This window comes from Leopardus geoffroyi, chromosome B4 (genome assembly GCF_018350155.1).
Source record: "Leopardus geoffroyi isolate Oge1 chromosome B4, O.geoffroyi_Oge1_pat1.0, whole genome shotgun sequence".
NCBI classification, from domain to species: Eukaryota; Metazoa; Chordata; class Mammalia; order Carnivora; family Felidae; genus Leopardus; species Leopardus geoffroyi.
In genome coordinates this window covers 114,923,519-114,939,934 of record NC_059341.1, presented here as the reverse complement: position 1 = coordinate 114,939,934, position 16,416 = coordinate 114,923,519, and the positions used below count along the sequence as shown (strand labels likewise).

At 43.2% G+C, this 16,416-nt stretch overlaps 1 protein-coding gene across 1 annotated transcript in view; it reads right to left on the bottom strand.

Annotated features, from left to right (window-relative positions):
* PLEKHG7 (pleckstrin homology and RhoGEF domain containing G7) overlaps positions 1-16,416 on the bottom strand; it is a 60,329-nt gene that overhangs the window by 33,439 nt on the left and 10,474 nt on the right. Inside the window, 6 exon segments of the mRNA XM_045466506.1 lie at positions 1,427-1,570; positions 3,980-4,075; positions 9,267-9,313; positions 12,651-12,717; positions 12,719-12,779; positions 16,014-16,078. Of these exon segments, the coding sequence (XP_045322462.1) occupies positions 1,427-1,570; positions 3,980-4,075; positions 9,267-9,313; positions 12,651-12,717; positions 12,719-12,779; positions 16,014-16,078 (480 nt within the window).

The window sequence follows — 16,416 nt, the reverse complement described above, 5'->3', positions numbered from 1 at the left end:
CTGGGTTTTGAATTCCTTGATCAAACCAACCTTGAACTCTCTCCCACCTGTGACATTTACAGCCACATGGGCCAATAAAATCCTACATTACTTAAGCTAGTTTTCTGTACCCTAACAGATATCATCTCTAAGTCTTAATTTTCTGAGTGTCTTTGTGGTTTAAATTTTGCCGGTAAAGTACATAACATTGTGACCTACCCAATCAATATTATTTACATTTTAACTGACATTTGTATAGCACCTGATAGATGTCAAAGAAAACTAATCTGATCATGGCAATGAGTAGATGTTATGAGATAGCCAGAGATGGTATCGTCATCCCTCTTTTATATCTTAGGGGAGGGATTGGTAAATGACAGCCTGTGGGATCAACCAGGCCTGCTACTCAAATAATGTTTTATTGTAATACAGCTATGCACATTATTTTTCTTTTTTCTTCCTTCCTTCCTCCCTTCCTTCCTTCCTTCCTCTCTCCCTCCCTCAGTCTGTCTGTCTTTCTTTCTTTCCTACAAATTATCTATAGCTTCTTTGGCACTGCAACAAAAAAGTTGAGTAGTTGCAATAAAGACCACGTGACCTGCAAAGCCTAACATATTTACTGTCTGGACCTTTATGAAAATGTTGCCAAGCCCTGATTTAGGAAATGGTGGACTAGACTTTCTTAAGGTCAAAGCCAGAGGCAGATCCAGAACTTGAACCCAAGTCTCCAAGCACAGCATTTTTTCCTGTGTAAGAGAGTAGCCTGAGTGCCAAAGCCCTATGGGCAGAGGCAACCTTGGCAGCAATGTGGCTCTTCCTCCCCTGTCATCTTGGAAGGCAGCTGCTCCCTGCCCATCCTTTGCCCTGGAAAGGAATCCTTTGCCAAGGAATTCTCTGCTCATAACTGTACTCAATCACGGCTGCAGCAGCACACAACGTTGGGGGCACCATTTCTCCCACAGATACCACGAATATACTGTGGAATCTGACCCCACTGCATCACGTGTGAATGGTTGCCCCAGAAATCTGTGACCTGTGGCTGATAAGAAGATTTGCTTGGCATTGTTCAGAGGGAACAAGAGCTCCAAAAGAGGGAGCTGACCGAAGGTGGGACCGGTACTTTGAGGATGGCGGTGAGCTCCCCCACTCTAGAAGTGTGTGAACATGGGGTGAGAAGGCAGAAGAGATTCAGACATCAGATGGGGAGCTGGACTAGTTTACTCAGAAGATCTCGCACAAACCAAACAGGCCATGTTTAAAAAAAAAGAACAAAGAGACACCAAGCCGCAGATAAACAAAAATACACCATAAGTGCAATTTTCTTCAGATTCCCTGAAAGAAGGGACCTTCCCCTCAACTTCCTTTTTTTTGCATGGCAGGGAGAAATGAGTCCCCAAAGAATCAAATTAATATTTTCCATCTACTATGAAACTGAAAGCCACATTACCATCTTAGGAACTGATAAATGGTCCAAGAAATCAATGCATTCACCCATGAAGACTTCCCACACGGCCACTTGCTGCTTTCTCAAGTCTAATTAATTGGTAGGAAGTTTTTGATATGTTTCCATGATTTCATTCCAGGTTTTATCCTGGACATGGGAGAAAAGAGAGAACAAAACATTTCCACCTCGGTGAGTTGACTTGCAAAGCAGCAGGAATAGGTGATTTCCAAAACCATGTTTCCCACTGCAGGCCCCGGGCATCCCTCTTGCTAGTGGTTCTGCAAACTACTCAGACTGTAGAACTTACATATCAGTAAGAATGAAGTTTCCTCTCTCTGAGGGACTTTGGGGTGCCAATTCCTCCTGATGCAAAGCATGGGAAGCATAGTATCCATAATGAGAAGAAATCTAAATTGATGTTGTTTTGAATTATGTTTCAGAATTTAATGAGCCCTCTCCAGTTTATTGCCCCAAACCCTCAAAGAACCCCAACCTCAGAACTGGGAAGTCTGATCCAGGTTCCACTGGCAATGCTTGTTGAAATTAACTACTGAAGCATCATGAAATAAGAGTTTTAACGTTTAAAGAGACCTTGAGAAGTTGTCTTATCAACACCGAAAAAACAAGCAGTCCAGTGAAGAAATGGGCAAAAGACATGAATAGACACTTTTTCTTTTCTTTTTTTTTTAATTAAAAAAAAATTTTTGTTAACATTTATTCATTTTTGAGAGTGAGAACGACAGAGCATGAGCAGGGGAGGGGCAGAGAGAGAGGGAGACACAGAATCCGAAGCAGGCCCAAGCTGTCTGCACGGAGCCCAACGCGGGGCTTGAACTCATGGACAGCGAGATCATGACCTGAGCCGAAGTCAGACGCTCAACCAACTGAGCCACCCAGGCATCCCTTAGACACTTTTTCTTTTTTTTTTTTTCAACGTTTATTTATTCTTTTTGGGACAGAGAGAGAGCATGAACGGGGGAGGGGCAGAGAGAGAGGGAGACACAGAATCGGAAACAGGCTCCAGGCTCTGAGCCATCAGCCCAGAGCCCGACGCGGGGCTCAAACTCACGGACCGCGAGATCGTGACTTGGCTGAAGTCGGACGCTTAACCGACTGCGCCACCCAGGCGCCCCACCTTAGACACTTTTTCAAAGAAGACATTCAGATGGCCAACAGACACATGAAAAGACATTCAACATCACCCATCATCAGGGAAATACAAATCAAAACCACAATGAGACACCACTTCAAACCTGTCAGAATGGCTAACATTAACAACTCAGGAAGCAACAGATGTTGGAAAGGATGCGGAGGAAGGGGAAACCTCTTACACTGTTGGTGGGAATGTAAACTGGTGCAGCCTCTCTGGAAAACAGTATGGAGGTTCCTCAAAAAATTAAAAATGAACTACCCCATGACCCAGCAATTGTACTACTAGGTATTTATCCAAAGGAGACAAAAATGCTGATTTGAAGGGGTACATGCACCCCAATGTTTATAGCAGTGCTATCGACAATAGCCAAAAGGTGGAAAGAGTCCAAATGTCCATTGACTGATGAATGGGTAAAGAGATACATAAAATGGAATCTTTTATATTTATGTAAAACTTATATTTCCATTTATATGTAAATGGAAATCCTGCCATTTACAACAACATGGATGAAACTAGAGGGTATTATGGTAAATGAAATAAGTCAGTCAGAGACAGAAAGATATCATATGATTTCACTCATATGTGGAATTTGAGAAACTCAACAGATGAACTAGGGGAAAGGAAGGAAAACTAAGGTAAAAACAGAGAAGAAGGCAAACCATAAAAGACTCTTAAATACAGAGAACAAACAGGGTTGCTGGAGGGGGATGGTTGGGAATGAGCTAAATGGGTGACTGTCATTAAGGAAGGTACTTTCCAGGATAAGCACTGCGTGTCATACATAAGAGAGGAGTCACAGGATTCTACTCCTGAAGCCAAGACTACATTGTATGTTAACCAACTTGAGTTTAAGAAAAAAGTTATCTTATCAAAAAAGGCTTAGAGGGGCCCCTGGGTGGCTCAGTCAGTTGAGCATCCGACTTCGGCTCAGGTCATGATCTCGCTGTCCGTGAGTTCAAGCCCCGTGTTGGGCTCTGTGCTGACAGTTAGAGGCTGGAGCCTGTTTCAGATTCTGTGTCTCCCTCTCTCTCTGCCCCTCCCCCACTCATGCTCTGTCTCTCTCTCTCTCTCTCTCTCTCTCTCTCTCTCTCTGTCTCTGTCAAAAAATAAACATTTTTAAAAAAGGCCCAGAGATGTGAATAATAATAACAACTTTCCACATTTGTACAGGACTTTCTGGTCTACAAAGTGCTGTTATAGCCATTACCTTTGTTAAGATAAAATAGCTTCTCCCAGATTTCAGTGTGCATTAGAGAGAGCAGACCATGTTCTGCTCAGCCTCAGCTTGTCTCCTGCTCTCTGCTGGTATTATGAACAAGAAAATAATCTGACAACTTAAAATAATGACTACAAGAAAAAAAAAAAAAAAAAAACCCAGCCTTGCAGCAAACAAGTTGAGTTACGTTATGGCAGTGGAACTCACAGTCCCTGAAGTCTGTAATTTTCACTGAGGACAGGCAGTTCTCCAGGTCAGGTATGTGCCTGTGTTTGTCTTCGCCCTGCTTAAAGAACATTAGAAATAGGATTTTCAAACACAAATTCTTTAAGGACACAACTTTAGTAGCCACAGCATCTTCCATTCTCTAATATGCATGACAAAAGATTGCACATTTTGTCTGTAAGCCACTAACACTTGAAAAGCCATTTCTGGGGCTCAGGTCATGATCTCACAGTTAGTGAGTTTGAGTCATGCATTGGGCTCTGTACTGACAGCATCGAGCCTTCTTGGGATTTCTCTTTCCCTCTCTCTCTGCCTCTCTCTCTCTCAAAAAATAAATAAATAAACATAAAAAAAATTAAAAAAAAACCATTTCTGAGTCATAGTCTGACCCATAGAACCACAGAATTTTAGATCCAGAGGACATTGACCGCTGAGGATGTCTAGTCTGAATATCTTGTTTTACGTATAAAAAGGAAAAAAATCCAAGACTCAGGACAATCATATATAACAAACTCAGCAGACGGATAAACTTTAGTTTATCTCTTGCCTTGTGGGAGACAGAACGTCCTTCTCAATCCTAACTTCTCCAAATACTGGACCATAGAACTTTAACAGAAGTTGCCTCTGATGTCTTATTTCAACTCATCATTTAGCAGATGACTAAATAAAGCCCAGTGTTAAAGGACTGTCCAACATGATAATTCTGTGCTTAAGAATATCAGAATATTCTAGAAACTCTAGTTTCCTTAGAATGGAACCACCCACATTTTTTGTTGTCATTGTTGCTATTGTTACAATTTTTTAAAAATAATATTACTTTAAAAAATCTGATTACAAAGATAATCATGGTTATGACAGAAAATTTGAGAGACACACAAAATCAAAGTAACCCATAATCCCTATGTCTAGATAACTCCTGAAAACCTTTTTCTGATGGTATTTATGATTCATATTTAATGGTGTCATATTTACCCATCCTTTTGCAACTTGGTTTTTAAACTTAATATGTTGCGATCTTTTTATATTTTTATTTGACTCATTCAGTAGTCTGTTGCAACATCATGAATTATCCACTTAAAGAGTTCATTTTACCAATGAAACCGGGAAGAAACGCTCATAACAATGTGGAGGGCTTTCTGAAGTCTACTTGGCTGCATTTCAAATGAATGTTTATCACAGATAATTTTTTAACTTGTTCTGTTGCCTCAGGGTGCATGATGTATGGTGCATAATGGTGGATCTAAGCAGTTTGGTGAAGTTACTCAACTTTATGTTAAGGAGCAAGAGAAGGCATGAGTTATCTGCTGTTGTGGGCAGACGGCTCCCTGTATATATGTGAAAGGAGAACTGTAATAGTTCTAGAATGTGCTCACGGGCTGTGGCTGGTTTTTCTGGTAGGGTTATGGCACTGGAGAAAGAAATCTATTAGAGGCTCATTAGCTTCCACAGTAGCAAAGGAATCTTGCAGCCAGCTGGAGACCTCCTACAGGATTTAGGACATATGCCTTTTGTTGCTGTCTGAAACCATAGTGACTGCATGTTGTGGAAATTAAAAAATCAGCAGGCAGTGGGAAAATAAAGAAACTGAGACAACAGAAGCAGTGTTGGAGCTGTGGGAAAGTGGGCACCAGCCCTCTATCTTCAGGGGCACTCACTGTTACTTTCCATGGGTCTGACCAACCTTTTGACCAAAATGCTTGGTGGACATACCAGTGAGGAGGGAGGGGACAGTCATTTGAGAGGTCATATTAGCTCTTTAGGGTAACAGACCCATTGTTGGAAACCTTGTTGCTTCTGCTTTGGTGGTATTGGCTAGGAGAGGCAATGAGAAGCATTTGAAGCATATTTGAAAGGATATAGAGGGAAAAGAAAAGGAATAAGCCAAGGTTAATTTTGGGGTCTCAAACTTAATAATTAAAAGGTGGATGGAATGGAAGTTTGCAGTAGCCACTGGTATCTTGGAACTAGAGTAAAATGGACATATGTGGATATATACATTTTGGAGTGGTTGACAAAAATGACATTGAATCGGTAGGAACAGGCAAGATTTTTGAGAGCTCTGATAAGAGAAACGAATGAAGACTGTTCAGGTCTGGTCGTGAAGCCCCACGTTTGGAGAAACAGGGCAATGTCAGGACCGAAACAGACTCAGAGCCAGATTGTCTGGGACTGCTGGGGAGGGGGCAAGACCCCACCCTACCATTTAAGAGAGGTGCGACCTCAAGCAAGCTATTCAGCCTTTCCAAATCTTGACTTACCCATTTGCAAAAGGGGATAGTCATGTGACCTACCTTGTTGGATTGTTGTGAGAATTAATGAATCAACATGTGTAAACTGTGACATACATAAACAGGAACATGTATAACAGAATCAGTGCCTGGTAGCTGGAAACATGATATATGTGTTTGCTTTTATTGCTAATATTGTTTTTTTGAAGTTTATATATTTATTTTTGAGAGAGAGAGAGACAGAGAGGGGTGGGGGGAGAGAGAAGGGGCAGAGAAAGAATCCCAAGAAGGCTCTTTGCCGTCAGTGTGGAGCCCGATGAGGGGCTGGGTCTCACAAACTATGAGATCATGACTTGAGCTGAAACCAAGAGTCAGATGCTTAACCGACTGAGCCACCCAAGCACCCCACTAATATTGCTGTTGATCGTTGGGAAGAAATGAAGGAGAGAAGGAAGGATGGCAAGAAAGGAAAAATCTGTAATAGGTTGGGGGAATCCATTACAACATAGCAGTGCATTTGTTATATTCTTGTGGATTATCATTTATGGAGATATGAATTACTTGATAAATCAGACTCCAAAGATGAAGGAGAGAGTAGACAAGTCAATTTGAAGAGGAGAAAATATTGCATCCTTTTGAAAATGAGGCTTCAAGAAATGAATTTCCCTTCACTACTGAGAACATTTGCTGAACGTTTTGTCATTCCCCTAATTATTCTCTTTGTGGATCTCCACCACTGCCTACTCACCTCCAACATTGTGCAAGCCATTTAGCACGTTTTTTTTTTTTTTTTCTCATTTTCATGTCAGTCCAACCTTCTCAATTGTGAGTTAGGAGAGGGCATCTTGGTGTCTTAGATATCTAGCCCAGTGCTTGGCACATACAGTCACCCAGCACATGTGGAACATGTTGCTCCTTTAGGGGGAAAACTAGACCTGTCAGATTTAAAAATAGATTGGACATCTTCTAGGAGTAGACTTGTAGGAGCATCCCTTCCTTAGGTAAGTCTCTCTCGTCTGATAGCACGTTCTATCTCCCTGGCAGGTCTTAGAACTTCCCTGCTCTGGAGGAGAGCTGGTGGGAGATTCCCCTTCTCCTGGCACCTCACACCCGACTAGTAATGGGCCCTGCCTCCATTTTTATGAGGAAGGAGCCCAGGAAAGGCTGCACCGCAGGCAGTCTCAGATCTGCCAGGTAAACAGCCCAATCATGTCCCTAAAGAAGGGTTAAATGAGAATGAATGATGAGCAACAACCCTGGTGCAAACAGTGTCAGAATTGAACCAGTCGTTTATGATTTGAAGCTTGTGATGTTTAGACTGTGTCCCTACAAATTGAATGTGTCTTTCCCAAACTTTTATGTCAAAGCCCTAACTGCCAAATGCATTGGTACATTTGGAGACGGGGCCTTTGGGGGGTAATTAGGTTTAGATGAGGTCATGAGGTTGGGGCCCCTGTGATGGGACCTGGGTGCTTATAAAAAGAGGAAGAGATACCAGTGTGCTCTCTCTCAGCCATGTGAGGCTGCAGGGAGAAGGTGGCCACCTACAAGCCAGGAAGAGAGCCCTCACCATAACCCAACCATGCTGGCACCTTGATCTTGGACTTCCTAGCCTTCAGAATGTGAGAAATAAGTGTTTGCTGTTTCGGCCAGCCAGTCTGTGGTATTTTGTTATAGCAGTCCAAGCTGACGAAGACACTCATACAGGTTTCTTATGCTTGAAAAAATTATGTGAGGGGCGCCTGGGTGGCACAGTCGGTTAAGCATCCGACTTCAGCCAGGTCACGATCTCGCGGTCCGTGAGTTGGAGCCCCGCGTCAGGCTCTGGGCTGATGGCTCGGAGCCTGGAGCCTGTTTCCGATTCTGTGTCTCCCTCTCTGTCTGCCCCTTCCCCGTTCATGCTCTGTCTCTCTCTGTCCCAAATATAAATAAACGTTGAAAAAAAAAATTAAAAAAAAAAAAAAGAAAAAATTATGTGAAAGTCATTCATATATTCAGTTAGGAGAACAAGTAGTTTCACAAATTCCAATTAAAATAATACTGCCAATAATGTGGCCAGTAATGACTGAGGGTCTACCACATGCCCAGCTCTGTGGTAAGCTCCTACAAACATTATCTGATTTACTCATCATGACCACCTTATGAGACAGGCACTATTACCATCCCTTCCTTACAGGGAAAGACCTGAAGCTGAGAGAGGGTAATTCATTTGGCCAAGGTCACAGAGCAGTAGTCAGAACAGCATAGATTGGAACCTCAGAGGGCTTTTGATTTCTCTATAGGACTTATAAAAAAAATATCAGTGTGTGTGTGTGTGTCCACAGATGACAAACTGATTGGAGGCCACGTGGGTAGATTTTTTATTAGAACGAGGCACAGCCACTACCCATAAGGCCTACCGCTCTGCTGGCTGTAGGCGTGTCGATATGTCAATGAAGCAGGCCTGAAGGAAAGGCTGGATTATGGCCAGTCCTTGTCTGAGGTAGTAAAGAACCAGGGATCATTGATCTCGACTTATAACTCTTCAATAATTGATGGAATCAAGAATGAATTTTAAAAACCTATTAGGATTAATCCAGCTGGCTTTCCCAGAAGTAGATGTGTACGTGTGGAATGTGTTTCTGTAATAGCTCATTAATTTTTCAGCGTTCCCAATGTGCATGGCGCTGATTGCAAGCTGGGGCATACGCTTGTGCAAGTTTACTTCAACGAGCGGGCTGTTTCCTAAGCTGTATCAAGTTGTAAACCTGGGGTTGTAAAGCATCACAATATTAGGATTCCTTGTTTGTTTGTTTGTTTTTGCAGAGCTCATTAGCCACTGGCAATTAGCATGTTTCGCTGCACAAAATGGCATCATTTGGCACCTTCGGCAGCCACTGTCACGGATGCGATGATATCAGTTAAACTCCACGTGCCATCTGCTATCACGCAAAGATAAAGTGGGATGAGGGGGCTCTTTGGCCATCTCTTACTTTCTTAGCTACCAGAGGCTTAATGGAAACAAAAATGACTATGTGCAACACTCTCCATGCCTCTCTGGGAGAAACACCATCTTGGCTTTTTGGATTCTGCTGGGTGAAATGAAAGAACATATATTAGTAATTCAAGTAACTGGTGACAGATCAGTACAGCGGTTTACTAAACCTGCCCTTTCAAATGAGCTCAACAGAATTTATCCTGCTTTGATTCTCCTCTTGAGAATCACAGAATGAATATTTATATTTACGCAGATGAGCAAATAAAGCAATGTCACAACTTAAAGGTCGGTGTCCTCTGGCTACCTTAAGGTGACATTGCCCTGCTTCTTTACTCTTGTAGTATTGTTTAGCGTTCTTCCCCCATCACTTGAGGAGAAACTTATGAACTGTGTTAAAGATGTCCAGTAATTTCTTGAAGTCAGAAAGTCCTGTTTATAGCATTCTACCATACACCAGGCCAGCACCTGCAACTTCAGTAGCCTGGCCAGACTTGATACGTGGAGATTGCATGGACCTGATAATCCCCATGTGTGGTTAGGAGGACTCCTGAAATAGGAGCCCCTATTGTCCTTGACCACCATCCAAATAATCCTTGGGAGTTTCTTTAAATTGAGAAGAAAGTCATTTTGGGGATTATCAGGAAGTGGGGATTAGATTCTGGCCTCTCGATTTTTATGTCATTTGCATCAACTTGCAATGCTACTCAGAAAAAGCTGGGAACTGTCTCTTAGGTTTAGACGAAATGCTCTGATGACTCAGTCTACAAAATGAATGTCTTGTGGGTCTGTCTCCTTTCTATTAAATTCATCAGGAGACTCTGCAGAATACTTCAATCAAATAGAAGCAATTACCCAAGCAGCATTTACTACAAAGGATGCGCTTGAGGGACTTTTCCTACTGGAACCCTGAAAGGCAACTGTCTAGCTGATTATCTCGCTCATTCTGACCACCTTATTGATCTTTTTAAAGGGGAGATGGTGGAATCTCGGTAGGGACGAATCAGTTTCGCAACTCTTAGCCCCCGAATGCCCAGTGGTAAATTATTATGTCCAATTTGAACGGCAATAATTGGGGTCTCTGGTCTTAGCAAATTTCTCTCTGCTTTTCTAACTTTGGGGATGATTTTAGGGCCTTGGGGAAGAGACACAAGTGTTCAGGAGAAGCTTGAAAGTCTTTATTGAATCCACAATCTTATTATCTGTATCAAATACTGAGTTTTGCTGAAACAGAATCTCTATTTCAACAATATCTTTAAATGACACATTTGCACATCAAAGCTTGAGAAGCACTGCACGTACCATGATTTTGGGACTTGGAGACTCTGTTCGAAACTCCTTGAAAAGGAGATGCGGTGGGGTACCGTGGGAGATGTTGCATATCTTATACTATGTGGTATTTCCCGTGATGGTAGGCACACAAGAGAGAACAATTAGTATGATTTAGAAGCACCATGAATGGTGCAGACTTTCCTGGGCTCCTTCCTGACATAAATGCAGGCGGGGCCAGTTACCGCTGAGGTCTGAGGTCCCAGGGGAAGGGACATCTCCCACTTGCTCTTCAGAGGGCCCCCCAGTAAGGGCTGTGTGGGAGATCGAAATATGACTGTGTTCCTTAGTGTGGAGGTTCCCAAACTTTTTAGCTGGCATCAGAATCAACTGGAGGTCTTGTTAAAAAAAAATAGGTTGCTGTGTTTGGGGCTCCACCCCTGAAGTTTCTAATTTAAAAGGTCTGGCATGGGCCCCGGAATCTGCATTTCTGACAGTTTCTCAGGTTAATATGGAAGCTCTGCTCTGGGGCCACCAGCCTTTGGGAAACACCGCTCTGGGTGTTAATCCATGCAGAGCATTTGCTCTCAAAGTGTACTAACTTGTGCTAAGCGTCTGCTGTGTTTAGAACGAGTTCTAATTTCTAGGGATCTGCCCTTGAGTAGATTGCTTAACCCCACTTGATTGTTTCATTTGGGTTATTATGTCCTACGAGACAGTACATGTTCATGTGGATTTGTTATGCCCAGAATTCGTGATCCCCAAAGACCACCAGGGAGCCGAGTCCGATGCAAAAGCAAAAGAGCCTTTATTCGAGCTAGCTCGAGCTCAATCCCCTACTTGCACTGACGCAGTGGTGAGATACCAGGGAGAGAGAGCGAGTTTCAAAAGCACAAAGGTTTTATTGGGGTCTAGGGGCAGTTGGTGAGGTAATGGCTGTGGCCTCAGCCAATTGGCTGGGGAAGGGTCAGAGTCCTGTTATGCAGGTCGCTGGGCGTGTTTTGATTGGGAAGTTTGAACGGGTGAGTGGGAGGTTACTCAAGGGGAAGAGGCATGGTCGGCCAGCATAGGTCCGCCCCTTCAGATTGTTGTGTCATATAAGACAGAAGAGGTGAAAGGGATCCCTAAAGAGTGAGGAGCAAACAAATGTTAGCTATGATTTATTCACTAGTGGCTTCCTGGTTCCACACACAGAACCTGCCGCTGCCCATGCTGAGTGGCCGAAGCAAGCTGGCTGGAGGGGGAAGGGGGGAAAGGGGACGGAGGGGGAGGAAGGGTATGGTTAGCAGTTAAAAGCCTAGGTGCCATTTGTCTGACTCAAGCCGTCTGACACCAGGCCTAGATCACTTCCGAGTCTCGCTTTCCCCCTTTTGTGAATGAGGAATGAGCCTGGTGTTGTCAGGGGTCCAGGGCTTCTGGGGATGCCTTGAAGGTGAGCCTGTGGGACTTACCCCAGCTTCCAGCATTGCAATTCCACCTGGATTGGATTTCCAAATAAGAATGCTTTTGTAAAGAGGGCGCCGCTAAAAACAAAACCTGTTTAAAGACTACCAGGAAGGATAATCTTCAGCTTTCAAAGTTCACCTTCAGACTCATGGAGGATGTCCCCAGAACAGCACGATTGTTCTTTTCTTTCACAACCAAGTTGAAGATGCAGACAATTTAGCCCTAAACCTGCCCCTCTCTAATCTGCTCTAACAGTAATCTGTTGTCACCAAGACCTCTACCTCCACATGCCACCACCCTGGATGGAAAATCAGTGCCAGTCTGAAGGCCAGGAGGGAGGTGGGGTCACCAGTACAACAATGATGGGAAGGTGCCCCCCAGCACAGAGAGAGCATTCTGTTCCCCGATGGTGACTGTCACTGGTGAACCTATTCTAGGCCCTAGACCTGGGGTAAATTATTTGACAAGAGGAGATTTTGCGAGAAGACCCATACCTTATACATCTCTGTGAGTTAACGCCTAATACCAAGACTGGTACTCAGCTGGTTCCAGTAATTCATGGCCGATGCCTGTCCTGATTGGTGACACATGCATTCTAACTGGTTGCTGCACACGTTCTATTAGTTATGAAATATTTTGAAGACCCCCTTCCCTACTTGTCACAATAGCTGTCCCCATGACATGTCTGCAGTGAAAGGAGAAGGAGCAAATGGGACCTGAATTCAGTAGCAGAAGGGGGTGGCACAGGTAATCTGCAGCTACATCTGACACCGGAATGTTCCCACGGGAACACCCCAAGTCCAGGGAAGTTGAGCACCGCAAAACCCTGCCTATGCTCATAGAACCTGTGCTTGAGAGATGAAAGGAGAGCTTAGAGCTGGCACACAGAGAGGGTCCTCCCTTGGGCCTCCTTTGGGCATCTGGAAGTGACTACTAGCCGCCTGGTTAATGGCCGTTTTCTCAGAAGGACTTGGAGGCCACTACACGTTCCAAGCACAGGAGGGCTGTGATCTCTCTCTCTCTCTCTCTTACACACACACACACACACACACACACTCACTCACTCACCCGCATGTACTCAACACCTTTGGGAGGCTTATTGACCATTCACGATTTTGATTGACCCGCAAAGGGGAGAGCTCACCTGGAAATGTCAATGCAAACATACCTGACTGAAATGTTCTGACTCAGAAGGATATCAGGAGAAAGCCCTCAAAGGCAGAAGTGTAAATCATGTGCAAAAGATGCACACTGCCTCCCAGGTGAGTAGGATCCATGGATGTGGCCACCAGCACCCCCTTGGAATCCAAGTTATCTAAAATGTATGTGTGACCGAGTCCTTCTTGGCTTCAGACACTTCAGCGGCTCTTTGTCTTGTACCAGAAAGACATGTTTCTAAGCACACACATGAGCCTCTCATGACCTGGCCCATTTACCTTCTTGATATTCCTTACTCTGCAATTTGTTTTCTGGAAACAGGGAATGGATTGTAATTTCCACACAGAGCGGCCCACACTGGTGGTGTTTGCCCTCTTCCTGCCCTCCCCAAGCCCGACTCCTAGTCATCTTGTGAGATTTAGGGCCAGGGATTATCTGTTAAGTAACTTAAAAGGGAAAATACTTCACATTAGGCTGGTGTTTAATTAGCTGTGTGCCCTTGAGTTTTAAAATCTGTTTTGACTTGATCTTTCTCTGGTCTTCTCCCTCTCTATTATCTTCATTGGAAAATTTTAAGATAATGGTGCAGGTACCGCTAGGCGCTAACCCAATGTGTGTGCTCTCCATTTTTCTTGCTACAAAAACCCTGCTTTGCTTGGTGGCAGGTGCAGAATTAACATGCTGACTTGCTCTGAGGCCATGTCACTCAAATATGGCAATGAGGTTTAAGCAGGAGTTGCAGGATGTGGCTTCTGGAAAAACTTTCTCAAAGGGGACAGAGTTGATAGCTTCTGTCTTTTATATATATATATATATATAGTCATAATATATATAAAAATATATATATATAATATTTATATATATGGTATGTTGATTTTTGAAAGAGAGAATCAGAGAGCAAACAGGGGAGGTACAGAGAGAGGGAGACACAGAATCTGAGCTATCAGCACAGAGCCTGACGTGGGGCTTGAGGTGAGGCTCGAAGTCATGAACTGTGAGATCATGACGCAAGTCAAAGTCAGATGCTCAACCAACGAAGCCACCCAGGCATCCCTGATCTTTGCTCTTCTTGTGGTCTGGAATATGGCTTGATATCTGAAAGCATACCAGTGGTCTTGCAAAGATAACAGCAGAACAGAAAAACAGAAGGAGCCTGGCAGGTTGCTGACACCTGGCCTGGGCTCTGGTCATATTACAGGAGAAACACTCTTTATTTGTCTAGGTCATTCTAGTTGGATTCTGTTACCTGCAGGCAAATGCTATCCTAACTTACACAGATCTCTCCATCCTGGACTTCCTTCTCTAAGAACAAGGTCATCTTTTGGCATTTGGACCTCTTGTGACTCTTTTACCATCTATATATGATGAGGTTTCATAATAAGATCATTAGAGATGATTCGAAAATCATTAACTTCTTACAATTCTCCCCTTCTTGCTATTTGTCAACCCAATGCCTATAGTGGTTATGAGGATACAGGGGGCTGAATTAGGAGATGGAAAAGTTACAGTGATTTGAATGAGAAATATATTCTAATTTCATTGGATGTAAGATAATTAGACTGATACATAATAAATGAACAGTTTGCACATCCAGCCAGGAATTTTCACAGTGCCATTCCAAAGCCATTAGATAACATAAAATGCTGGGAGCCTGTAAGGGGATCCCTGAAAAGAAATATTAGCAGTTTCCCCATTAAATTTATACTTCTCTTGATAAAGATCCTAGAAGCATATGATTAGAGTTGGTGTTTGAGGGGATAGATGAACCTGGATTGGATGGGGCATGGAAAAATTTTAATCATGTGAGTGAAAAATGTAACCTAGTTGGATTTTGGGGAAAAGGTTTACCCTTGAACTTGAACTCTAGACGTTTCATAATCTGGTGAGTATCAGAAGTTTGGTAGTTTCCTAAGATTCTATAAGCTATAACTATAATCCTATAACTACTCGTGGAATAAAAGGACGAGTCTTCCCCAGCCATGTCTAGGCTGGCTTGTGTTTCTCTCCCCTGCTTCCATAGTTCTCTGGAGTGATGGTTAAGAACGTAGAGACAAATTGTCTGGATTTTAATCTTAGCTGTGATTGAGGGAGTTAATAACCTCTCTGGGCCTGATGTTGCCATTTGTGAAATGTAGACAATAATGATATTTACCTATTGGGTGAGGACGATTGAAGTTAATCAACATAAAGCACTTAGATCGGTGTCTGGAACTTACTTAGTAAGCTGTCAATAAATGCTAGTACATTGCTTATTGAATAAACTATGATATGATGTTCTATTTATTCTACTAGATTGCCAGCTCCTTGCCAAACATGTCTTATTTCTTAATGTAGTGAGTATTCATTTAGTATTCAATCCATCGTTATTGAGGCACACGAATGAAATACCTCTCTGATGTTGCCTCCCTCGTGGTAAGTGTCTTACTTTATAAGGTGGTTTGCAGATTTATGCCTTATCTCCTCCCTTACCCTAAGCTCCTAACTCCTGTTCTAAATCCTTCTGTTTAGTATGAGCTCAACAAACATTTCTTGAATAAATGAAACATAAGCATTTCATGTGAGGGTTCTCACACGCCCAGAATCGTCATTTGTCGTTTCCTGATATGAACTCTTGCAGAATGTGTAATCCAGTGATAGCAAGCTGCTTGCTGTTCTTTAAATGTACCCTGCCCTTCACGTCTCCACACCTTGGCTCAGGTAGCTCCCATCTGCCTTCCGATCTCCATTTTGCCTGGCAAACAAACCCACATACATGTCTGAATTCCAGCTTTGACTCTCTTCCTCCAAAAGTCTGTTCTGATCCTCTCAGGAAGAGCCATCCCTCTCTCTCCCTCCCTCTTCTACCCTCACCTTGTCTTTTTACTCTATAATGATTTCAGGAAGGCTGATGCTGTGTCTTATATATTACAGAACCCAAGTACCTCGCATAGCACTTGACATAGAGCAGGTATTCAAATAAGCTTCTTGAAGGAATAGACACGTTGATCTATAGAAAGATACACAGACAGTCCTCTAATGAATGTGCTTTTCCATTCTAAGTCATAAATAAATAATCATATGCATTCACAACAGCAAAGTGCAGTATGAATCCTCCTCCCCCTCCCCCTCCCCCCCCTCCCCGCTCTCATTAGAGGTAGTTAAATTACTCTATCCATTTCTACCTTATCCAGGATACCTTCTGACATGAAGCATCCATTTAGGAGCACACAGGCCAGGTTTGGGAGTTCAGTTTGCACATATGGAGCAGAGGGAAGACAACTGGCTGGCACAGCCCTTGAGCCCTGACCTCGGCTTTGTTGCCTTGGTGTTCAAAACCCAATGATG